Below are 25,864 nucleotides of genomic sequence, written 5' to 3'. Positions count from 1 at the left end.
ATCAAAAAAAAGAAAGAAAACAAATGAACAAACAAACAAAAGACAGAAACAAGCTCATAAATACAGAGAATGAACTGGTGGTTGCCGGAGGGGAAGGGGCAGGGGGACGAAATAAGTGACGGGAATTAAGAGGTACAAACTTCCAGTTATAAAATAAATAAGTCACAGGGATAAAAAGCACAGCATAGAGAATATAGTCAATAATATTGTAGTAATTTTGTACGTTGACAGATGGTAACTACGCTTATCATAGTGAGCATTTTGTAATGTACATAATTATTGAATCACTATGTTATATACCCGAAACTAATATAATATTGTATGTCTACTATACTTCAATTAAAAAAAGGAAAACCAGAAGACATAACATGTACCCCAAATACCAGAAATCTAATGGCTTACAGAATAAACCTACATCTAATCACAGATTGGATTGAATGACAGTGTATGAGGTCATTTGGATATTTTTTATGCTCCACTCTCTCTCCCAAATCCCTTTTTGAGGGTCATTTTGTTTTGTTCCAAAGATTTCTGACTTCCTGCAGAAGAGTGATTCAGCCCTAGTCACAGCCTCCTGTATTAAGAAAAAGAAAAAAAAAAAAAAGACAGTGGACGGATAAGTAGCTAAAACTCATGCCCAGGGTGAAAATGACTCTATTTCAGCTGTCCATGCCTCCTGCCACTGAGCAAGATTCTGGCCTAGACCTAAGCAGGCCACAATCCTGACAGCCTCCAGACCTTTATTCATGCCCTCTCCTATCTGTAATGCCACTCTTCCTCCACTCCATTTATCTGAACCATGCTTATTCTTCAAAACCCCTCTCTAGCTCTATTACCTCTTCCAGGAAGCACATCTGTGTCCTGCTTCTTAACCTCTACAGCACTTAAAATCTACACCACATAATTTAGTATTTAACTCATCAACTCTTAACCTCTGTTGCTTCATGTAAGCTAGTTTATGCTCCACAATAGTACCCTAAGTATCCTTCTTGACCTCCCTCAGGACACTTTGCATAAGCCTGAGCCTGTAGTTGGGGCTCAGCAAAGACACACTGGAGATGCTTGGTCTAGAAACAAAATCAGGGGTTTCCATTATTTTTGCACAACTGGCTAGAAAACAGAGTGCTCGGATGCGGCCATATTTAAAAAAAAAAAAAAAAAAAACCCGTCCAGCATCCTGGGGAGCAGCTATCGAAGACACCAAAGGTATTCCCAGGTCATTAAACCACAGAGTGTCAGAGCTGAAAGGAATCTTTACTCCCAAACTTATAAACTGGGGCATGCACTCCTCTGGGGGGGGGTCCATGACAGTGTGCCAGGGGGTCCACAAAGCCACAGGATAAACATGGAATGCTTCCTTAGAGTGTCCATTTTACTAGAGTATAAGAAATTTAAAATACTTCTATATTAAAACAAATATGGCTATATCGTGTAGGAAAATGCAAACTTTGCATACATTTTTAGGATAAAACATAAGACTGCAAAGACACTTGGAGCTTGCAGTAGGCTGCTTTGGGTTACCCCATTCACCCCTCTCCCCTACCCATGCTGGGGATTTCATTTTTCCTCTCCTCTGTCATTAGGGTTACTTCGGTTAAAAAAACAAACTGAGGGTTGCTGGAGGGGAGGGAGGTGAGGGGATGGGGTGGGGTGGCTGGGTGATGGACATTGGGGAGGGTATGTGTTGTGGGGAGCACTGTGTGTTGTGTAACACTGATGAATCACAGACCTGTACCCCTGAAACAAATAATACTTTATTTGTTTCAAATAAATAAATAAATAAATAAATAAGTTTGGGGAGGCTGATCTAGTCCAGTCCCCTCTTTCCACAGTTAGGAAAACTGAGGTCCGCGGATGAGAAATAATTTAGCAAAAGTCCCAGACAGTAGTTCAGCAAGAGCTAGGACCACAATCACCCCCATCAGAATGTACATTTCTTCCTAGTGACTTGCTCCAGTAACTCTTGACCATAAACTATACTTGCTACTCCTTGCTAACTCTGTTCTTGCCTCTTGTAGCCTACAGCAATTTTTTTTCTTTTTTTTTTTTTTTTACAGCAATTTTATTCTTTGCCATGGGTTATACAACCTATCCTTAGGGAAGCCTGTGGCACCAGCAGTTCTGAGAGCAGACCAGAACATGTAGTCTCTTTCTATAGCTCCAAACACAGCAAATAAAATGCTGAACATCCAGAAATCAGAGTGTAACTGATGAGATTTAAACCCCTCACAGAAACGGAATAAAGTCCCCAGTTTTAGGGAGAGAGAAGCAAAGCAGAGAGGCAGTCCTCCTAACTGGAGGCCATAGCCAGGAAGCGAAGAACTGATCCTAAGACCCTGCTTTTTCCCTTCATTTATGTGTGAAAGAGATGCTAAAAGGCTACCTGGGCAAGATTCCAAGGAAACTGGGACCTCAGAGAAGCCCCCCAAGTGGCTGGGACCTCAGAGAAGCCCCCCAACTGGCTTCTCTATCTCCTGAGGTAAATGTGTCATCAGGTTGTGGAACTAAAATAATCATCTCAGGTTAAAAAAAAAAAAAAAAAGGAAGTGACTTTGGATTCAAATGAATTTAGCTTCACAACCCTCATATATATTCTTTGGGTAAATAAGCAGGAGCTCTGTAGATTCACATACTTTCATCCTTTCATTCACACCTTAAACACACAACTCTTGCTATTACACAGACATAAGCAAATTCTTCTGCACAGTGTCACAAATACAAATATAAGCATGCATTTGTGTTGGGAAAACCAATACAATCATAGTCTCGGCCCACACTTCTCCCCCAACACTCAGCTCCGAACCTACACATCCACCATTGATACTCAGATTCAGAGCCACACACTCTAGGTTGAAAATTGACCCAGGTTTCCAGGGTTAGAGCCACATTCCACAGTGTCCCATTCCTCTCAAAGAACTAACAGATCACTTCACAAAGATGTCATCACCTGCCAACTAATGGCAAGTTACAGCCAGAATAAATGGTTCATTACCTACCCCCATTGCAGGTAGGCCCATGGGAGAATAATGGCAGGGACAAAGGAGACTTGAGACTTGACTCTCACTGCAGGAGACTGACCAGGCGGGTAAGATGGAGGCTTGTTCCAGCCAAAGAGACTTCCTTTCCTTTCTGGGCCCTAGAGATGGAGTGAGGGAAATCGGAATGTGGTTTGACTTTTTGCAGACTTCTCAAACTCAGCTATAAACCACCTAGAGGGAAAAAAAGACTGCTCTTTTTACCTGGATTTTTCTTGTCCAGAAGAAGATGGGGTAACATCATAACACTGTCTCTTTTGAACCAGGTCCCAACACTTCTCAGAGTAGTGGGGTGACCAACAGGATGGACTCTGAGGCCACTTTTCAGGGTCTGAATTTCAGCCCCAGCACCTATAATCTGTATCACCTTGAGCAAGTTACTTAATCTTTCTAGCCCTCAGTTTTGCCATCCCTTAGAAATCAGAATAATAATAGCATCTACCTGGTGGTGGTATGATGTGATTTAAATGTAAGGCACTTAGATAATGCCAGGCACTTAGAATGCTCGGTATACGGAATTTACAAGAGAGCAATTTCCTGTTTTTCTCAGATGGCCACTCTGTCATTACCTGCCTGCCCACAGACAGGTGACAGTTGGGTCACCTCATTTCTGAGACAGGCCTCTAAAGCCCAGAGAGAACAAGACTGACCCAATATCACAGAGAAGGAGTAATAGAATTGAAACTGATTGCTTTGGGATGACTAGGCCAGTGTTCTCATCTCTCCCTTAGGAAAAAATGAGCATGGCTTGAGGAAACCTGGGGAGGAAATATGACTGGGGCCAGGCAGGATGTAAATAATACTAAGAACAATGACCACTTAATATGTGCCAGGCACAGGTTTAAGTACATTCTGTGTATTATTTCATTTAAACCTCACAGCAACCCTAGGAGGTCACGACTATCGTCATCGTCGTCATCATCCAGAAAGAGGAAACTGAGGCTTCAACACCTAGAATGGCTTCAAGTTGGGATTTGAACCCAGGCAGTCTGACACCAGAGATGAAGTGTGCAACTGCTACACTATACTACTGTCCACAAGGAAAGCAGAAAGAAAGGAAAGGTGGGAAGAAAGGATAAAGGAGCAATATAAGTTCTTTTTGAAGTAAACAGACCGAGGCATTGTAATGTTAGGGTCAGGTCCTAACTTAAAATCAACAGTTTAAGTCCAACCTCTGCTACCAATTATTGAATATGTTTGTGCCTTAGCTTCCTCAGCTGTGAAATGGGAATAAAACTGTTTCTCAGAGTTGTGATAAGGCTTAGGAAGCTAATGCATGTAAAGCACCTAGGGCAATGCTTAACCCAAGGTAAGTGCCCAGTAAATAGGAGCAATTGATGGTATTAACTACGCCCCCTGCAGGATTTGCCTAGCAATACAGCTCCCCATGCCCCTTCTTGCGGAAACTAAGTTAGAAAGGAGAAAACATTTATAAGCTGTAGGGAAAATTAAGAACTAGGCTGAGCAACAATTCCAGACATCTTTCCCACCTCCTGAGTGTGTAAGGGGCAGTGGGTGATGGGGGTGGGAAGTGAGTACCAGCATTGTTAGCATCACTATCTCTGATGGCTGCCCCCAGTTTCTGGTCACTTACAGCCTGAGTCAGAACTCTCTTGTTTCCTAAGGAGTTTGTTTTTTTTTTTTTCTATGTCTTTTTCACATAGGTTGCTTTATTTTTCCTACCAACCCTATGAGATAGCGGGAAAGAAGGATGGAATCTCAGATGTGTTGAGTGTCTTCTATGTACCAGACAGAATGCTGAACACTTTCCATCAGTGACTTCATTACATCCTCACAACACCGCTGTGAAGTTATCCTCACTTTAAAAGTGTTGTCCTCAATCCAGTGTGGGTTGCTTCTTTTTTCATGTACATTTTCCTCTCATCCCATATATCCAACACAACCCTGGCCAGAGGTTGTGTCCTGCTGAGGGTTTTCTGTAAACCAAAATATTCTGAAATCTCACTGTCCTCAACACACTGATCTTTGCATAATCCCAAGACCCATAAATTGACAGTAATTTGCCCCCAGTGGATCTGAGATGAAATTATGACTCTGCTTATTAACTATATGATTCTGTGTTAGTCACCTAACCTCACCTCTAAAATAGGGATATGGCACTTCCTAATCCACAATGTTGTGAAAATTAAATAACTCTCATAAAAGTGCTGTCAATTGGACCACTTCATGGAAACATTGTTTAAAATAGAATCATCAGGGGGCGCCTGGGTGGTTCAGTCAAGTAAGTGTCCACTCTTGGTTTCGGCTCAGGTCATGATTTCTGTGTTGTGAGATGGAGCCCACCTCAGCTCTGCATTCAGCATGGAGTCGTTGGCTTGGGATTCTCTCTCCCTCTCCCGCTGCCCCTCCCCCCACTCTCTCTCTCTCTCAAATCAATAAATAAGTAAAATCTTTAAAATAGAATCATCAGTCAGCTTAATCTCAGAAAAACCCCAGAAGGGCAATAGAATGCTTATATCCCTGACCTTTGATCAGGTAGGACACCAGATCTGCAACTGTGGTTGGTGACTTTAGGAATGTTGGGGGACAAAGAATGAGAAATTCCCTGAAGTAATTGTTGAGGAAATGGCCTTTCACCATTATCAACGCGTTATTTATATCAGCACAGAGACATCTAAATCCTTTACAATCACCTATTTCTCAAAGCAGTTTCATCTACATTGTTTCATGTGACATTAACTAAAACTCCCAAGAATTAGTCTTTATCATTTAAATTGTCCCATTTGCTTTGTTACTCTTCTCCCCTTCCTGGAAGTGGCCCATCAAAATTTGCAAGATCCTTCCCATCTTCCCTTCAAGGTCCATCCATTACAAAGGCCACACTTTGGCCCCAAATCCAGCCCTAAAGCCCCAGGTCAGTCTTCTTTCTGCCTTCTGAATTCACACAGCACTGTGCACCTTATACTACCTGGTATTCTAGACGTTTAGAGATTTTATTTATTCGAGAGAGAGACAGAGAGAGCACAAGCGGGGGGAGGGGCAGAGGGAGAGGGACAAGCAGACTCCCCGCTGAGTGCGAAGGGGGGGCTCCATCCCAGGACCCCGAGATCATGACCTGTGCTGAAGGCAGCCGCTTCACTGACTGAGCCACCCAGGCCCTCTAGTCTTTTATGTACTTGTCTTAACCTCCGCCCCTCTGCCCTACCTTCTCACTAAATTCACCAACTCTTCAAAGGGACGAATGAAGAATGAAGGAATGATTTCCTCGTTTTATGTCGTCACTTTCAAAAGCTTTTTACTATGAAAGAGTTCACGTGTGTATGTTTTTATATAAAGTAGAGGGAATTTATAATGAACATCCATGTACCCATCACTCAGCCTCAACAATTAGTAACCTATGAACAGTATCATTGCATCTATACCTCCACTCCCTCTGCCGTCTCACACTGGATTAAAGTAAATCCCAGATAGCCTGTCATTTCATCCATAAATACTCCAATAGGGACGCCATCGTTTGCATTTCTGTGTCCCTTACAATGGGAAGAGCATTTTCATCTGTGTCCCCGACTACTGGGAGCACATCAGAAGATGATTTCTGAGCACCTACTGTGTGCCGGATATTGTGCTTGGCCCGGGAGGTTCTGTCTTAGGCTAAGGAGGCACACCAGAACCAAGCCACGATGTTCCAAACCGAGAATTGCTACAGTTCCAGAGAGTGAGCCTGCGGCGCACGTGGGTGCCCGGGAGCAGGAATCAAATTGCCCTAACTGAAGAGCTAAATCGGTTTTCTTCTCAGGGAGACCCTGAGTTCGAACTGGTCGTGAGACACGGGTTCTCCAGCAGGAGGCGCTGCAAAGGCGGGAGTGCGGTGGAGGTGGAGGTGCTCGCTCTGCTCAGCTTCTCTTGCGGGAGACGGTAAGACAGCCGGAGCCCACTGCGGGTGCAAACTTCAGGCAACAACGCAGGTAAATAGGCGAGCGGGTCGCTGAGCGCCAGGGCCTGAGAGGGGCCCCAGGGTTCAGGTGTGGGGCAGAGGCGTGGGGGAGCTGGGCAGGCTGGGCACCTGCTCCCCAGTTCTTCTTGACGCTACGGGTTGCCCTTGACTGCCGCCAGTTCCTGCTCCAACTGCGGCTCTTCCTGATAGAATATCTCGAAGCAGGACACAGGACACAGCAAGGAAACACCTGTTTCCAACAAGAAAAGAGGTGGGGGGAAGCCCCCACCAGGCTTCCAATGGCCTCTCATCGGGTTTGGTCTCAAGAGCCTTGTAAAAGCACGCCCAGAAAGCCAGTGGAGATCGGTTTTCAAAAAGATCACTTTCTATTTCTTACTCCCCCATACTTTTCCTAAGATCTAAACGTCCCTTAAAAAAAAAAAAAAAAAGTCTTCTTTCCTCCGTGGGGTTTCCCGCTCCTCCCAGACCCCTTGAAGACTCCGCCTTGGTGCCGGCAGGGACCGCTACCACCCCCATTCCCAAATTTTGCAACTTCATTCGCTTCCGGATTTTTCATTTCCTCGGCCCCCACCGACCTACAGGTGGGGAGTGGGACTGGGGATGGGCAACAGAACAAAGAAACCAAGGAGCCCCAGTCCCGGGCCAGGCGCCCCTTCTGCAGTTTTCGACCAGCGGGGGAATGAGAAAGGCTCAGGAACGCGTGAACCCCCAGCCCTGGTCTCCAGCCACTTTCCGAACGCGAGGAGCCTGACGACGCGTGGGAGGTGGGAACTGCCCCCGCGCAGCCAACAGACCTCCACTCAACAGGCCTGAGTGGACGTGGGCGCCAACAGTCTCCACGCACTGGGCTCCGTTATTTCATCAGCAGTTTCAGAAAAACCTGCCAAAAGCAGTTATGCCTCACTGCAATGTGTAGCTTTTTCCTGCCATTTTTTTCATAATAAAAGAGGGAGTGAAGCTCGCTCGCTCTCTCCTCCCTCACCCCCTCCCTTCCAAAAAGAGCCAAATGGATACAAGGGGGGGGAACCCACACACCAATCTCCGAGGGGATGCCAGTGAGGTGTGGCTTGTATTTAAATATCCAATATGTCAATGTAAGGGGAGTGGGTATGTATATAAAGTGCCGTTTGCATCTGATAGCTCGACGAAGCCAGCTATGAGAGGCCTAGGGAGATGGACGCGTAAGGGAAGCGCCACTTTGACTGAGAGCATGGTCAGGAGCTCGTTGCCCCGCCGCTGAGAAGTTCCTTGGACGCGAACAGACGTCGACTGCAGCTAGGCAGAGCGCGGAGCGAGCGAGGGAGCGAACAGGCGCCGCCGAGTCGCCTGCGCTCGCTGAGGGGAGAGGTAGTTGGCGCCCCGCGGCCCCAGCTCGGCCCCGCGCACCCCGCCATGGCGGAGGTGGGGGGGGTCTTCGCCTCGTTGGACTGGGATCTGCACGGCTTCTCCTCGTCTCTGGGGACCGTGCCCTTAGCTGACTCCCCGGGTTTCCTGAACGAGCGCCTAGGCCAGATCGAGGGGAAGCTGCAGCGCGGCTCGCCCACAGACTTCGCCCACCTGAAGGGGATCCTGCGGCGCCGCCAGCTCTACTGCCGCACCGGCTTCCACCTGGAGATCTTCCCGAATGGCACAGTGCACGGCACCCGCCACGACCACAGCCGTTTCGGTGAGGACGCGGCCGGGAGGGACGGGAAGCAAGCGGACGGCTCGCTGGGGAGCCAACGGCGCGGGGCTCCGGCTCCGGGCCCGCGCGGGCCGCCCCCAGCTCCGTGCCGTCCCGGCCCGTCGAGGCGGGAGACAGCCAGGGACGCGGGGCAGGCGGGATCGGATGGCGCAAACTTGAGCCGCGCGGCGTCAGGGCGCCTGGCACCCTCAGACGCTCTCGGGAGGAGGCGGGGGCGCCCTGAGGTGCGGCCTCTCATTCCCCCACTCCACCCTTCTTCCCTCCCCCGTAGCCGGGGGAGCATTCTGACACCCGACGCTGCGCTTAGGATGAAAAGCAGGTGGAGCTGGAGAAGGGTAGGAGCGCCCGCCACCCGCCGAGGAGGCCAGGGACCGTGGCTGTGGCGTGGCGTCTCGAGGGCAGCGGGGTTGTCGCGGCCGATTGTCTGCCGCAGAAGCCTTCCGGGGCTATGGATGTGGTGGGCGCGCGGTCCGCGTCGGAATCGCTTTTGGCAGACCGCGACTCGGCAGCCGGCAGCCGTGGCACCTGCCTGCGTCTGACTTGCTCTACCAGGGGTGGAGGTCAGTCCAGGCAGCAAGGCGCGAGCTGGGTCTTGGAGAAACTGGGGAAGCCTCCCGCTGTCCACTCTGGAAGGGCACAGCCCTGGGTCAGCTTTTGCCTGGACATACGTCTGGACTCCTTGACTCACAGGGAGGAAACGGTCCTGGGCTCACTCCCAGCCCCAGAAACAGGTGTCTCCTGGGCCCAGGACAGGAAATGTACAGGCTCCGAACAGGATTTTCTCTGCTCAACACCCGGCAGATTGTTGAAAGGGCACAGCTGCCTGTCTCACATACAAAACATAATTAGTATAAACCTTGATGTGGGATGGAGATCATTAGGTTTCTAAACAAATGTGTTCATTCCTCAGTAATTTGGCCATTTTTATTTTCAATTTCCTATTCTCTACTAAACCATAATTCAGGTGCTGTGACAGCTACCTTTACTTGGGAACCCCATCCCCCAATGCCCTCTACTTCTTCCCAAGAACCCTGTGGCCCAAGGACACCTTCTAACCCTAAGCCAGTAAGAGGCTCTGCCAACCCTCCACCATGATACCCGTTCCCTTCTTTATCCCACCCTCCCCCTTCCCCCCCCAACCTCCCCAACCGCCTATTCCCCTGCCTTGCTAAAGCTGCATCTGGAGTGCACAGTAAAAGGCAGGGCGGGTCAGGGGTGGGGGGTCCCAGAGGCCAGTGCCTGGGCAAGGCCAAGTCTAGCAAACAACTTAAGATCAGGGCTGGTCTTCCTTGCTGGGAGCAAGCAGGAACCCTAATGAGGTCTGTGTCATCTTGGAAAAAGGCCCTCACAGAGCTGGAGGACAGTGGGTTGTGTGTGGGGTGGGAGTAATGGAGGGGTGCTGGTGTCTATATGAATTTGCAGCAGGTCCTCCAAAGGGTGATAGGTGGGGTCAGGGAAGAGGGAGTATTAACTTGGCTCCTTCTCCTTCCATCACTCGTGACTTTGCAATTCCCTTTTGTTCCTCTTCGGAAGGAATGGGACTCCCACCCCGGCCTCAGAACCTCCCAAAGTCTCCCAGAAATGGCCTGAAGATGTTGGAGTAGCTCATTCCTGGTATATAAAAAGAAAAATCGCGAAAGGAGGGAGAAATGTAGGGTGGGAGCAGCAGAGGTGGAGAAACTATGAGCTTGGCTTCCAGCAGCTAGTGTTTGTCTGACTCCGTGCCTAAGCTGAGCCCAATAACCTACAAGGTCAACATAAATTAGTAATAGGCTCTTGGGATAAGTGGTCTTTAATTACCTCCCTAAGGACACATCTTGATTTCCTTTCATCTCTCAGGCCTGCTAAGGGTAAGTTTAAGGAGAAACCAAAGGAAATAAAACTGGCAGGAGGAAGGGATGTTTTCATTGCTGCTTCACTGACTGCTTCATTTTTGGTTTTGCCTTTTAAAATAACACTGCCTGAGACCACCTCTGCACCACCTTTTCCCTTTCCTCCTTCCCTGGCTTCCTGGCAATTCCATGTATTTCCTGTAAAGGAAATGATAACTAGTCAAAGCTGTCTCTTTGTAACCTCCCCTGCCAACTTTCAAACACACATTTACTCTTTCTCAGTTCAGCTTTTGGCAAAGAAAGAGGTGGCGTTTGAGTTTGCTAACTCTCCTCCCTCCACATTTGAGTTAATCAGCCAGGGTATTCAATAAATCGAAACTTTAACATTCCATAAGTGCCTTAGCAGTCAACATTCCAGCAGGGTAAAGTAGGCCAGACTTAAGATATAAAATATTATAGATTTCTGCTTGGGGGGAGGAGGTAGTCTCCAAAGGCCGTGTAAAGTAAATAGCTATTTGTTGTAATTGGAGAGCAGGGCCCCCAAGGATTACCCTGGAATCCATGTGTTCAGAACGAGTCAGGCTGAGCCCAAGAGCAGCCACGACTCCAAATAATAACCTGTTGGCATAGCCTACGCTCCCCCCGCCCCACCCACTCCATTCTTCGATCAGTGGTTGGGAGTATTTCAATCTCTGCTTGGCTGGTGGTATTTACATGAGGTTCACAGGGGTACTGACATTCCTGAGGGGGCACCTGTGGACTGGCAGAGCAGAGCCTGGGAGCCAGACTGGAGGAGAGGCCTCCCACCAGGTGTGAAGGGGCAGGCTAATGCAGCTGCTTTGGTTTTTGAGCAGTCTGCTCCTCAGTTGTCAAGATGCCAGAGCAGCACTGTCTTGGCCCCAAAGGCCCTGAAAGGATGACTGAGGGGGCTCAGGCAAATCATGGAGCCAGACTGATTCAAGGACACGTTAGCCAATGGTCTAGCGAGGTTCTGGAGCAGTAGAGCTCAGGACAGATCTGTTTTGACTGAAGCCATGGGGGAAAAGATGGAAGAAAAGCCTGGAAATTGTCAAGCGGAGGCCAGAGCCTGAGATGGACAGGTCAAGATGAGGCAGAGTAGAGGGAAGTCCTGGACCTCGAAGAGGACGAGAGTACTGAAGACAAACATTGTCTGCTTGATACTTGGCCTTCACACTTCGCTGTTAATACCCCTCTCCAACTGTAACTGGGAAAATGTGAAAACGGCTTGTTTTCTCTCTCCCTTCATGCTGGCTGGGATTCAGGAGGTTTAGGAATATCTGTTCCATCATCATGTGCCCCTGGGTTCCCACAGTTTGAATCCAGCTAATAGGAAAGTTGGCAAAGGAAAATGATGCCCCAAGACAGCTGGGCAGGGATGATTCCAGCTGTTGGAGACCCTTGTTACTGGACACAACCCAAGCTTCCTCTATGATCTGTCCTTTGGCATCAGGGTTAACAGAGAGTTGGAGAAAAACTGTGGTGACTCAAATGGCCACACCTCTTGTGTTTCATGATTTGTTCTCACACCAGGTCTTGGCCGGTGAGATCACAAGCTGCCCTCTGCTACTTCATGAGCTCAGGGTGGTCAGAGACATGAGATACTTAGAGAATGAGGGAACTAAGATTTGAAGCTCGGAAGCAATTTGTCTAAGCAGAGGAAAGAATTGAAGGCTCCAGCAGGTTGGTTGGTGTCCCTCAAAGTTTAGCACACAGAACCAAACCATGACCTGGTTTCTTGTTTGCCTGCCATACTGGCCACTCTCCTTTGAACACACTTCTATTTCTCCGTAGACCTCTTTAAACACAGTAGAACTAAAACCAGCACTCAGTGTGGTCTAAGGCAGGACAGAGTGGGGCTGTCTCCTCCCTTTGGCCAGTTGCTAGGCCTCTGTCAGTGCAGCCTTCGATCCCATTAGCTTTTCTTTGTTTGTTTGTTTCACATTAGCTTTTTGATAAACTTTAATTTTTACATGACTAGTTCTACATCAGCTTTTTAATATCATGAATCACCCATACTGAGCTTACCTTGTTCAGCCAAATCTCTTGGTCATTGTTGTGTATGTTTTACTAAGCCACATCTCCACATTCCAGAGGTGGGCTGACTTGTATTTAAAGCAAATGCATGGAAACACAAAAGAATATTACGTGTTTTCAAGAAAATATACATGGTTGCCTGAAGCGGGGTGGAGGATGAGAGCAGAATACAGAAATAAAAAGAAATAGATGAATAAAAAGGCTTTGCACAGACCAATTATGATGGTAGGCCATAAGACAAGGAGTACGATTAACTCAACTGTCTGCACTTGAGGCTCACCATCCCCCAACAAAACCCAAGCACAAAACATCTTGAGTAATTGGTTTGGAGACCAAAGTGCAGGACTTTACATTTATTCTAATTAAAGCTTATTTTGTTGGAGTCAGCTCATTTTCCCATCCTCTTGAAATCTCTTTGGATTTTGATTGTGTCACGTTCTCGGCTGTACATCTTCTGGAACTAGGGTAAGTGGTTCCCCTATGTCCTCTTACAAGTCATTTATTAAAATGTTAAACAAGGCAGAACCCAAATCAGACACTTGCACAATGCAACTAACGGGTTTGATCCATTACATCACTTCCTGCTTAACCCCTACTTGACACCAGCTAGTTGCCCTTCTCCTCCTACCATCTTGTGTCAGTCTCTTTTCCCAAAATGCCTTCCTTGTACTGTAGGAGTTAAGAGCAACCCGACTGAGAATAAAACGAAGGATTTCAATGTCGGAGGCCATACGATAGCAGCAGACCTTTGCATTCTTCAACGAGATCCAAGTGGGTCGTGGAAATTTGTGCCCTAAAGCTGCCACATTTGCACACCCATCCACCAGCCCAAATCACTGGGGCTTTTCAGGAGACTTCCCACTGGAGCTTTGAGTCCAATTTCAAAATTAACCACTTCATTTCTTAAGTAATCTTTAAGGAATCAGTTCCACTCCCTGTGTAGACTACATAGAATATGATTACTCTTAAGAATTGCATTTTTGGGGGTAAGAAAAGCAGCCAGATGTGAGCTCATTTCATACCTTTGGATGCTTCTGTGAGTCAGTCATATCAAGCTTTGGTCTGTACGTTGGAGGACATGGTTAGAGACAGGAATATCAAAGAGGAATCTACTTGACCGCTATGTCTGTATCCATAGAATAACAGATGTCCTATCTTAGAACAAAACTGTAGTCTTCAGCACCACAAGGTTTTAAGTTCTGGGTCATTTTCCCCCTCTTAGAAGTTGATTTTTTTTCCTCCTGCTGCTGCTGGGTAAATGAAAACATTTCCAACTCCTCATCTCTAACCTTGTCAGCTAGAGGGATGTTTCTGAATGTCTTCCAAACTTTCCCCTTAAAGTTGCAACATCTCAAATCAGTATCAAGTCTAGTACTACCTGTCAACTCTTTGCCATGGATAAACTTAAAATTCTAAAGAGACAAGGGGAAAACGACAGGCTTGTCAGCCTGGGACTGCACTGGCTAAGAGCATATTTTTGAAGAAAGCTCTCACCAGGCCATGGTTTTTGCCTACTGCCATAGGCAGGAGACACAGACTTAGTGAGTAGACTGTGTGGCCTTTGTTAGAGTCAGCTGCAAGCAGTTGACAGCCTCATGTGGCTTTAAGGACATGGGAGCTAAGAGGGTGCAAAACAAATTCAGCCTAGAGGACAAGAAGGTAATGCTGTGTGCTCTAGGGAGGAGGGAAGTGACTTTGGGAAGATACAGAAATCTAGCCACATTCTTCCATTTAGAAAGCTACCCTCCCATTTCTTGAAATGGTGGTATTTAACAGCAATAGTACCTTGTAATTACGGAGCTTTCGTAGCCAAAGCCTGCTCGTGGTCTCTTCCTCATAATATCTCTAAGAGTGTTGAGTAAGAGATTGTTTCGCCCATCTTACATGGGGAAAAACCGAGGCCCAGGGAGACTCAGTACATTTTCTGAGGTTCCATTCTTGCTGCAAAAGATGGTTTCATGAGGTAACTCAACAAAGGCATACAGGGCTGGCCTCCAGTTGGGGATAAATGACTGGTAGCTCATGTCACCTGAACAGCTCCCTCTTAGCTTGACATCAGTAATAGAAATGGCATTCACTTTTTTGCTCTAGGAATCCTGGAGTTTATCAGCCTGGCGGTGGGGTTGATCAGCATCCGGGGAGTGGACTCTGGCCTGTACTTAGGAATGAATGAGCGAGGAGAACTATATGGGTCGGTAAGTTGAAGGTTTTCTTTTCATCAGCGGCCATTACCACCAGTGTTTGGACTGTGTAAGGCAAAAACATAAAAACATTTATCTTGCACTTGAAATGCTTCTATCAACTGCGAAGGATTAGTGTCTTCTAGGTGCTTCTTGGCTGCCCAGGAGCTTGCTATATAATAACACGTTCACTCAGCCAGTTCCCATCAAAACATCAGCTTGTCTGTGGTAACTTTGCTTTCACCTCTTCCATTAGAGGCCCAGCCAGCCTGGTGATAACAGTAAACTGTGCTGGTTTGTCAACAGAGGGTAAGGGTTGGGGGCATTTGCACTCCCGAAGAGCACCTATGAATTTTACTGGGCACCTAGAGGAGTAGCAGATGAGCTGGCACAAAAATAGGCAGTGGAAGGGCTGGCCTTCAGATAGAGATTCTGAGATTGAAAACACAGTCCCTGATTTCCAGACTGCTTCAGCTGAATCCCAGAGGCCAAATGAAACAAACAAATGAAGAGTGAGGGTTCCAGGGTCTGGTGACAGCCCTAAGTCCCCAGCTAGGACTGGGTTGGCCACAGTGCATGTTCTCTATTCTGGAAGCTAGCCCAGAGCTAGGGAATGGTGAGTGACTTCGCTGACCTTAACCCTTTGGGGGGAGCCCAACTCCTGGGTTTGCCTTTTGAGTCACAGAGCATGCTTTCTGGCTGCCTGCACCCCATGAACTCAGAGCACATTTTTCCCTGACACCTAAGAGATAGGCCTGTCCCCAGCACTCCGTATCGGCAACCCCAGCAAGTAGTATGCCAGCTGGATCAAGTGTGAGAAGGCACAGAGGCAAGAGACCTGCCTCAGGAGCTGCTAGCTTGAAATAGCCAGATTGGAGGAACTTTTCAAGGAGATCTTTTCTGAGCTTTCCAACTGACAGGCCTGAGACCCTTCATTAGGAGAGATCATAACTCACCTCCCATGGAGCTTTATATAGATCCAAGGCCTTTGCCTGTTAGGTGACATGGTTGACTGTAATCTCAATGGATTTGACATTATTTGCCCGAAGTAGGGAGAAAATTCGGGGTCCAGAGGAGTATTGGGAGGCCATAGCAGAAATTCTCAGGCTCAGAGAGCCAGGTGAGGCCATCTCCTTTGGTCTCCTGCCTTCGGGAAAGATCTCACCTAAAACATTTCTGTGTGGTTCATGAAAGAGGATGAAGGCCATACAGACAGAGCTCTTTTGTGCTATTTGGAAAGAAGATGCCTCAGGAATACTGGGAGATAGGACTGAAATTTTCTAACATCAATGTGTTATTGCTATTTCAGCAAGCTGGGATGGGAGAAATAGTCATATAATAGGCTCTGCTTTATTTTCTCATCCTCACAGAAGAAACTCACACGTGAATGTGTGTTCCGGGAACAATTTGAAGAAAACTGGTACAACACCTATGCTTCCACCTTGTACAAACACTTGGACTCGGAGAGACAGTATTATGTGGCCTTGAATAAAGACGGCTCACCCCGGGAGGGATACAGGACTAAACGACACCAGAAATTTACTCACTTTTTGCCCAGGCCAGTAGATCCTTCTAAGTTGCCCTCCATGTCCAGAGACCTCTTTCGCTATAGGTAATGGACCCCTAGTGTGACCTCTGTGACCCCTGTACTCTAGGGCCACAGTCGTCTCTGCAAGCACTATACTCATAGCTTTTCAATCCTCTTTCCTATCAATTTAGATAACAGAGGACCACTTCCTGTTCAACTCAACCCAGCTGTTCCTTTGTTCAAAGTGTATATCAAGGTTAGGTTATTTGGGGGAGGGAGATGGGTGGAGGGGGTGGGCTGGAGGGAATCCTGTATATACTTCTTTCTTTACTCATGTTCTTTCCCCTGAGGTGGCACAAGAAAGAATGGGGGCCCCTGCCAAGGGCCAGGGATATCTTGCCCCACAATCTACCCAAATACTTTGACAATGGGTAAATGAAAAGCCAAGGAATCTCCATAGATGCTACATGCAGAGCTTTGGAAAAGTCTCATTAAAATCCTTGGGTCTATGACCTGGTGCAGGCCATCCCTGCATTGGCTCTAGAGATTTCCCACCTGTCCTGACATGCAGTTTTCCTGCCATTGGAAGTGGGAGATGGGGTAGGTTGTAAGAAAATGATATTAAAATGTAAGCATGGATACTGTGCATAAGAACAAACTATTTATGAAATGTATATGCTATTTATTTTATATATTTATTTATTTCAAAATAATTTTATTTTTAATGAGAGATGCTATGACTGGATTTTCATCAGAAAGAATAAGGTCCTACTGAAACAGGATAAATGAGTTATTAAAGGCTTTTATTGGCAATAAAATTTTATATTTTAACCATCGTCTAATTCCATTGAGTTGTACATTTAGTAGGATTAGAAGGTTGGTTAGCTTCTCTCTCTCCAAGCTATTAGAATCTCCTGATGTCAGCATCACACTACCTAGCCTAGATGACCCATCACCAACATCACTAGCATTATTTAGGGGCCTTATCTGAAGTCCTTTCTGGTTCTTTGACTTCATTTTGGGGGGGAGTTGCTTTTTTTTTTATGATGTTCAGTTAGTCACCACATAGTACATCATTAGTTTTTGATGTAGTGTTCGGTGATTCATTAGTTGCATATAACACCCTGTGCTCATCACAACACGTGCCCTTCTTAATACCCATCACCCGGCTACCTCATCCCCCCACTCCCCCCCTCCCCTCTGAAGCCCTCAGTTTGTTTCCCGGAGTCCTGAGTCTCTCATGGTTTGTCTCCCTCTCTGATTTACCCCCTTCAGTTTTCCTTTCCTTCTCCTAATGTCCTCCATGTTATTCCTTATGTTCCACATATGAGTGAAACCATATGATAATTGACTTTCTCTGCTTGACTTATTTCGCTTAGCATAATCCCCTCCAGTTCCATCCATGTCGATGCAAATGGTGGGTATTCATCCTTTCTGATGACTGAGTCATATTCCATTATATATATGAACCACATCTTCTTGATCCATTAATCTGTTGAAGGGTATCTCGGCTCCTTCCACAGTTTGACTATTGTGGACATTGCTGCTATGACTTTAAACTTAGTGATGAATCAAAGCTTCAGGAAGCCCTGGACCAATGGCTCTTACAGAAGCTCCTATCTGTGCTTAGGACAAGGCATAGAAGTACCCTCCTTTGGGATTTGGTTAGGGATCAAAGCCTGACGGTCTTATGAAGATATGAAGATGAAGGGATTCAAAGTAAACAACAATCAGTAGGGGCAGCTATTTTTTGAACCAGTCAACTTCCCTTCTGGAAGCATTCTCCCACTCCCTCTCCAACCCCCGATCTCCATCCCCTGCCAGTGTTTCTCCTAGAGAGTTCTGGGAAGCTGTTAACACACTTCCCTAAAGAAGTAGTTCTCGGGGTGCCTGGGTGACTCAGTCGGTTAAGCGGCTGCCTTCGGCTCAGGTCCTGGGATCGAGCCCTGCATCGGGCTCCCTGCTCGGCGGGGAGCCTGCTTCTCTCTCTCCCTCTGCTGTTCCCTCTGCTTGTATTCTCTCTCTCTCTCTCTGTGAAATAGATAAATAAAACATCTTAAAAAAAAAAAAGAAGTAGTTCTCAAAGTGTACGGTCTCTTGACCAGCAGCAGCAGCTGGGAAACTGTTAGAAATGTAGATTATCACGCCCCAGCCTAAACCTGCCAAATCAGAAACTCTGGGAGGTGGGGCCCAGCAATCTGCATGTTTACAAGCCTCCCAGAGGATTCCTGTGCAGGATAAATTTTGAAACCTAGTGCCCTAAAAGAATGGTTTTCAAAAAGAATTCTTTTTGCAGATGAATGGCTTATAAATAAAGTTTTAGGATAACTTTGGTCCATAAAACAAAAATAGAGTTGCTCTAGTTCAGGTGGAGATGGCATTCCTGGAACTCCCTCTTCTCCAGAGGAGCCCCTGAGACATCTTGGTTTAAAATCCCTGGCCTCTTTACTGATATTTACTTAGATAGGAGCATAAGGTTATTTGAATTCTCAAAGCATATGCTGTCAGGAAAAAACAGCCAAGGGAATAAAAGTCTCACTGAGTACTCAGACACCATACAGGACTGGTGGGAAAAGGTTTTAGGTTTAGGCTAGTTCCTAATGATGCTCCTCAGTCACATCATGTAGGCATCCACTGTTTTTCCAACTGACTGTAGGGATGAAACAAATAGCTTAGGTAGCAGCTCACTTAAAAATCAAAATCAAAAAGTCTAAAAGCTCATCCAAATCTAAGTACCCAACAGAGAAACCACACGTAAGGGAATATATACATGAGATACCAAGTAAGATTATATGATAAAAAGTGCTAGGTTGCACGATTATGTATGATCATAGATTAGAGTGCTCACCAGTGGATCCACCAAGATGAAGGTCTCACAGGGCTAGGGTGAGTAGGGAAAGCTTCCTAAAAGGGGTAATGCCAGCTGTGAAGAGCCAACAGAATTTGAAGAGGCAAAGAGGCTGATGGCAAGTTCCGCGTTACGCTGTAGGGCCAAGACATGACCTCTAGAGGTCTCTAGGATAAGGGTAAACATCAGGTGTGTGATATTTTTTATCACATTTTTAATGAGCAACACATTTATTTTAAACCAAAATTTTACCTGTATTATCTATGGTCAGCTACCTGTAACTTTCGATACCCAGCCACAACTTCTGAGGACTTGTGAGATAAAGGAAATCTGTTTTAACCAATAAGAAGCTGGCACTTCCCTGTGAGTAAAGCCAGCATTACTCTAGTAAGGCACTTGACATGAACCTGGCAAGGCCACAGCATGACACTCCAGGGCAAGATCTACAAGGAAAATGCCACTATAATGAAAAAGGGAAAGGCTCCAAGTCTAAGGTTAGGCCTTACCTTTCTCCTTTCAGTGGAAGCACAGGGAAAAAGACTAGAATGGTGTAGGGCCCCAGGGTTCAGGAGTTCATAGGGCAGGCACTCTTGGTATTGAACTTTAGGAATAACAGTGAATGGGGCACATGGCCAGAAAATGTCAATGGGCAGCTGTTCTCATTTTCAAAAAGATGGGAAAGGTAAATTCTGGAAATGGAAATGTAAGATAGATGACCTAGCACCACTAGATCATTTGACAGCTGATTGACACCATAACTCTAAAGTGCAAAAGTAATTCTTTTGTGCCAATCTAGAGGGAATTTTGGAGTAGTAAACTCTAGACCTTTAGTTTTGGATGAAAACATGCTCCAAGACCATTTCTGATTCATCTTTGCATCCCTTCCCAGTGTTTAGGGTATTCCTGGAACAAAACAAACACTTAGGAAATGTTTGTTTGAATAGACATATGGTTGGTTGAAAGAACGAATGAGTAAATGAATGAATGGACAAAGACATAGACACTTTTTGTAAATATGTGTATGATACAAATGTTGGGCTAGAGAGAGCAAATACATTATATAACAGAATCATCTGAACTGATGTTAAGTTCCAAGTATACTTAAATAGGCACTATGAAAAACTACAGTGTGTTTCAAGAAAGAGTGAATTTCCTGTCACTGGAAGTGTTTAAGCAGAAGTTAGACAACCTCTTGACAAGGATATGGTATCATTTAGAAGGGTTGAGGTGAATAATAGATTAAAATGGCAGAATGTGGTATTAGTTTACTAATTCTATATTCTGTGGGACCCCCAGATTTCTCTTGAACACCAGTAATGCTCCAAGAAAGAATATATAAGACCTAGCTAGGAGTGCTACCCAACTGCCATTCCAGGCAAAAAAAAAAAAAAAAAAAAAAAAAACCCACACTTGGGGTTCACAAGGTCCTTAAAGATCCATGGGAGTTTCCCTGAGACTGAACTCCCAAAATAGTATGCCGATTTTTATGTGTATGTACATTTAACCTTTCATTGGTTCTCAAAGATTCTCCCAAAATGTTAGGAACAACTACTCTAGGAGTTTCCACAGCCTCAAAGCATCTGGTATAAGAACTGGTGGCCCCTTGGCCACTGTGATCCTATGCGAAAACCTTGACAGAGGCTTTAGGTTTTTTATTTCAAAGATGTAGATTTTATGTGTGAAAGCTTTGACTCCTATTCTCTAAGAGATAGCTTCAAGTTTGGTGACAGAGAGGTGGAAGTGAGGGGAGGAAAGAGCTGGGATGGTTTAACTGTTCCCATGGTTCTGAAAAAAGCTCAACCAGGGCCAGCCCCTACAGCATTCCCAATGGCAACCAGACTCTCCTTCCCCTCCCTACACATCTCTCTTTTCAACCCCACTGCCACAGCCAAATGTTGCTCATGCTCAAAAAACAAGGAGAGACTGAACCCACCAGGCCCAGACTCAAGGAGCTTATCAAAGCCATCAAAGCAGAGACTCCTTCCCAAAAGGAATTTAATCAAAGTCTTGAAATAATAAAAGAACTTGAATTTATCTACCTTCAAGTCACTGCAGTGGCTCAGCCACTAAATCCTTGGCAGCATAGTCAGAAATCCATCCGGCTCAGGGTTCTACTGGGACCATAGGTCACGTGGGCTTAGTCCAAGTTGTCTGGAGTACAGACCTAACCGTCCTCCTGCTAAAAAGGCTGGCCCTTGGGGACTGCTTTCCTTCTCTCTGGACTAGTTGGAGCTACATTGCCTTTCCCCAGCACTTCAAGAATAGGGATCATTTGAGGAGGAATGTGGGAGGTTAGGGAGAAGGGGACCAGAGAGAAGAGATCCTCTCCTTTGGAACGACATGTTCCCCATTTGTCATTTAATTCCTTTGCTCTAACAGAAGAATCAGAACATAATTTAGTTTATCATTCCTAGAGTTCCCTCTGTTCTCAAGAGAAAATGGAAGACTTTCTTTTTAAATTTTATTTATTTGAGAGAGAGAGAGAGTGAGAAAGAGCACAAGAGGGGGTAGGGTCAGAGGGAGAAGCAGACTCCCCGCTGAGCAGGGAGCCCGATGTGGGACTCGATCCCAGGACTCTGGGATCATGACCTGAGCCGAAGGCAGTCGTTTAACCAACTGAGCCACCCAGGCGCCCCTGGAAGACCTTTTTAATAGGTCTCTCTACACCAGGGCTCTGGTGGCAATTGCAGAGATATGCAATCATCTCCTTAATCCTCAATAGTCTCTCTCCACCCCTTCATCCCAGCACAGGCTGTTTCCCCTCTGCATCTGTTTCCAATTCCCAGACAAGGTATGGGATCAGCCCTGTTCTTTATCACTGGCAATGAGGCAAAAGACACAGATAACATGTTCTTCAGATCCTGGAGTCAGATCGACCTTGTTTTACATCCACATTCCTTTACTTCCTAACTCTTTGACCCCAAATTCAACATTCATTCATGTAACAGATATTTATTGAGCACTTATTATGTCTTTAAAGATATAGAACAAGACAAGCATTCCTCTCCTCATGACATAGTCTAGTCAAAAAGACAGGTTCCAGAAAGCAAGGCGGTACACGAGACAGTCATGACTTGGTATGAAGTAAACCAACAGAATCTCTCAGCCCTCACCTAACTTCTGCTTTAGTTATATTTTAGCAGTGCATTCTAGGGTCCCAGGATCTTCCCTTCTCTAGGCTCCCATGACCATACCATGAACAGTGTCACCCAAGTCCCACATATCCAGAACCCCTTATCTTCATTTCTCTTCCTTAGAGTTGTGTCCTCTGAGCCCCCGCCCAGTCCCCTTTAACGTTCCACACACTAAATCCCTGTTGGCAGATGCATGCTTGCTTTGTTGGTTTCTAATTTTCCCGTATCTCACCAGTTGCAAATGCTCTAAGTTTCTAAAACGCATAACACCATCCTAACCTCACCTAACACTGTATCCAATAGATTTCCCCAGGCATCCCCCATTGTACTATTATACCACACCTAGTAGGTCCCACAACTCTCCTGCAGTATAACCCCAGAGTATAGCCTCCTCAATATAAAATCTGAATATCATCATATATCTAGCTAGTTACAGGGTAACTTAGCCCCCACCCAAAGCCCTATCCATCTCTAAAGTGCCCACTTTCTGTGCTTCTGCTCCTGGAGTCCCAACATTGCTTAGGAAAATTATGAAAATTGGGTCATTAAATGGCTCCACTACAAATACAGTCTTATCAACCTCAAATGGACCAGCCTTTTTCTGCTTGACAATCCTTTTACTCATTTAATTTTTATTCTGTCTGGCATTCACCATAGCTCATCATAAAAATCCCTAACACTTAAACACCTTTATATTGGCTCAGTGTTAACCAAACTCTGCTCAGCAACTGGTGTAATTATCTAAAAATACAGACTCCTGGGCTCTATTGGGACTTCCTAAATCAGAATTTCCAAAGAGAGGCTTGATTATCTATATCAATGGTTCTCAAACTTTTTATTCTGAGGAATCCTTAAACACTTAGAAATTGTTGAGGACCTCCAAGAGCTTTTGTTTATGTGGGTTATAGCTATTGGTATTTAACATATTAGAAACTCAAAAATTTTTTAATTTCAAAATTTTTATTATCTAATAATTCATTTATAATAATAAACCCATTAACATCAATATAAATCACATTTTAATGAAAAATAACTATATTCTAAAAAATTTAGTGAATGATATTGTTTTCCAAACATCTTTGATATCTCCCTTAATAGAAGACAGCTGGATTCTTATATCTGCTTCTGCATTCAATCTATCGCTATATGTTCTTTTGGCTGAAGTATAAGAAGAAAATTTGGCTTCTCCTAGATCTGTAATTAGAAAAGGAGGGAACCCACAAACCACCCCGCAGAGTCCTTAGACCAAACTTTGAGACTCACTGATCTGTATATTTAACAAGTCCCCAAGTAATTATTGTCATGAGAATAGGTGGTAAACATTACATTAGTTCATGTGAGACAATATAAATCTCCATTTGTCTCCAACTCTCAGCTCCAGCCTGTTCTGGATCAAGCACTTTCTAGCCTCTGTAGATGGAACCTCCCTCAGTGTTTTACTAAGACCCAAGCCATCTAATTGTGGCTTCCCATCAATCATTTTTTTTGGTATGTTTAGTTTTGCTTTTTTCTTTAAAAGAAAACATTTTTTGAATCTTTTATTGTGATATATCTAACAAAATTTGCCATTTTAACCATTTTTTTAAAGATTTATGTATTTATTTTAGAGAGAGAGTGCATGTGAGCAGGAGGGGCAGAGGGAGAGGGAGAATTTCAAACAAACTCCACGCTTAGCGTGGAGCCTGATGCAAGGCTTGATATCATGACCCTGAGATCACAACCTGAGCTGAAACCAAGAGTCAGACGCTTAAATGACTATGCCACCCAGGTGCCTCACCATTTTAACCATTTTTACGTGTACAACTCATATAGCATTAATTACATTCACAATGTTATGCAACCATCACCACTACCTATTTCCAAAACTTTTCATCACCCCAAACAAAAACTCTGAAACCATTAAGGACAAACTTTCCATTACCTCCTCTTCTCAGTCCCTGGTAACACTTAATCTACTTTGTCTCTATGGATTTTTCCTTTTCTGAACATTTCATATAAATGCAATCATACAATATGTGGTCTTTTGTGACTGGCTTCTTTCATGTAGCATGATGTTTTGAAGGTTCATCCATATTGTAGCATGTGTCAATACTGCATTTCTTTTTATTGCTGAATAGTATTTCATTGTATGGATATACCATATTTTGTTTATCCATTCATCAGTTGATGGACATTTGGGTTGTTTTCACTTGGAGGCCGTTATGAATAATTTTGCTATGAACATTTGTATACAAGTCTGTGTGAACACAGGTTTTCATTTATTTTGGATATATACCTACGAGTAGAATTGCTGGGTTATATGGTACCTCTACGGTCAACCATTTAAGAAGCTACCAAACATTTTTTCAAAGAGGTTGTATCATTTTACATTCCCACAAGAAATATATGAGGATTCCAATTTATGCACATCCTCATGATCACTTGTTATTTTCCAACTTTTTTATGGTAGCCATCCTAGTGGGTGTGAAGTGTATCTCACTATAGTTTTGATTTGCATTTTCCTGATGACTAATGATGTTGAGCACCTTTTCGTGTGCTTATTGGCCATTTGTTTATCTTCCTTGGAGAAATGTCTGTTCCGATTCATTGCCCATAATTGGGTTATATGTCTTTTTATTATTGAATTATAAGATTCCTTTATATGGTCTGGACACAATTGTATGGTGTGAGGTAGAGCTCCAACTTCACGCTTTTGCATGTTGTATGCCCAGATGTTTTGGCATTACACCATTTGCTAAAAAAAAACTATACTGTCCCCCATTGAATAGTCTTGGCATTCTTACTGATAATCATTTGACCGTAGATGTATGGTTTACTTCTGCATCCTCAGTTCTAAACATTGATCTATATGTCTATCTTCATGATGGTACCACACAATCATGATTACTGTAGATTTGTAGTAAGTTTTGAATCAGTATGTGGGAGTCTCCAGCTTTGTTCTTTTTCAAGACTGTTTTAGCTATTTTGGATCACTTTCAATTCTATATGAATTTTAGGATTAATTTGTCAATTTATACAAAGAAGCCTTCCAGGTTTTGATAGAGATTGCATTGAATCTTTTAGATCAATTTAAGGAGAATTGCCATTTTAATAATATTAAGTCTTCCAGTCCCTGAACATAGGATGTCTTTCCATTTATTTAAGCCTCCTTTAATTTTTTCTAGCAAGCTTTAGATTCATTTTTCCTTTCCTCCTCTTTCAGAGAGTGTTCCTCTTTATCTGAAAACTATGTCCTTTCTTTGCACATTTGATTCCAAGTCCTCCACACAGCCTTGTCTTTGCAACATGTCCATATTTCTCTAATTCTTGAAGAACTTCCTAAACATACAAGTAAATGATGAAACTATTAAGGAAAGTATCAGGAAGTTTGTAAACTCCTAAACAATAATTAATAAAATTAAAAGGTAGAAAAAACCCTAGGGAAGCATTTACCACAGACTACAAAAAGTTATTACCTTTAGGGGTACCTGGGTGGCACAGTCAGTTAAGCATCCGACTCTTGGTTTTGGCTCAGTTCATGATCTCAAGGTCATGAGATGGAGCTGCACGTAGGGCTCTGCATTCTGCACGGAGTCTGCTTGAGACTCTCTTTTCCTCTCCCCCTGCTCTGCACCCCCACCACTCTCTCTCCTTAAATAAATGAATAAATCTT

The 25,864-nt window shown here is 44.8% G+C and overlaps 1 protein-coding gene across 1 annotated transcript; it reads left to right on the top strand.

The window, feature by feature from the left end:
* The first annotated feature begins 8,075 nt into the window (after window positions 1-8,075).
* FGF16 (fibroblast growth factor 16) lies at window positions 8,076-16,503 on the top strand. The gene is made up of 4 exons (XM_027608873.1): window positions 8,076-8,617; window positions 14,614-14,717; window positions 16,073-16,314; window positions 16,422-16,503. The coding sequence occupies exons 1-4, from the start codon at window positions 8,344-8,346 to the stop codon at window positions 16,423-16,425; spliced, it is 624 nt and encodes a 207-aa protein (XP_027464674.1). The 5' UTR covers window positions 8,076-8,343; the 3' UTR covers window positions 16,426-16,503.
* Window positions 16,504-25,864: the final 9,361 nt, after the last annotated feature.

Source organism: Zalophus californianus, chromosome X (genome assembly GCF_009762305.2).
Source record: "Zalophus californianus isolate mZalCal1 chromosome X, mZalCal1.pri.v2, whole genome shotgun sequence".
Classification (NCBI taxonomy): domain Eukaryota; kingdom Metazoa; phylum Chordata; class Mammalia; order Carnivora; family Otariidae; genus Zalophus; species Zalophus californianus.
Note: the sequence above shows the minus strand (reverse complement) of the source record. Positions and strands in the feature narration are given on the sequence as shown.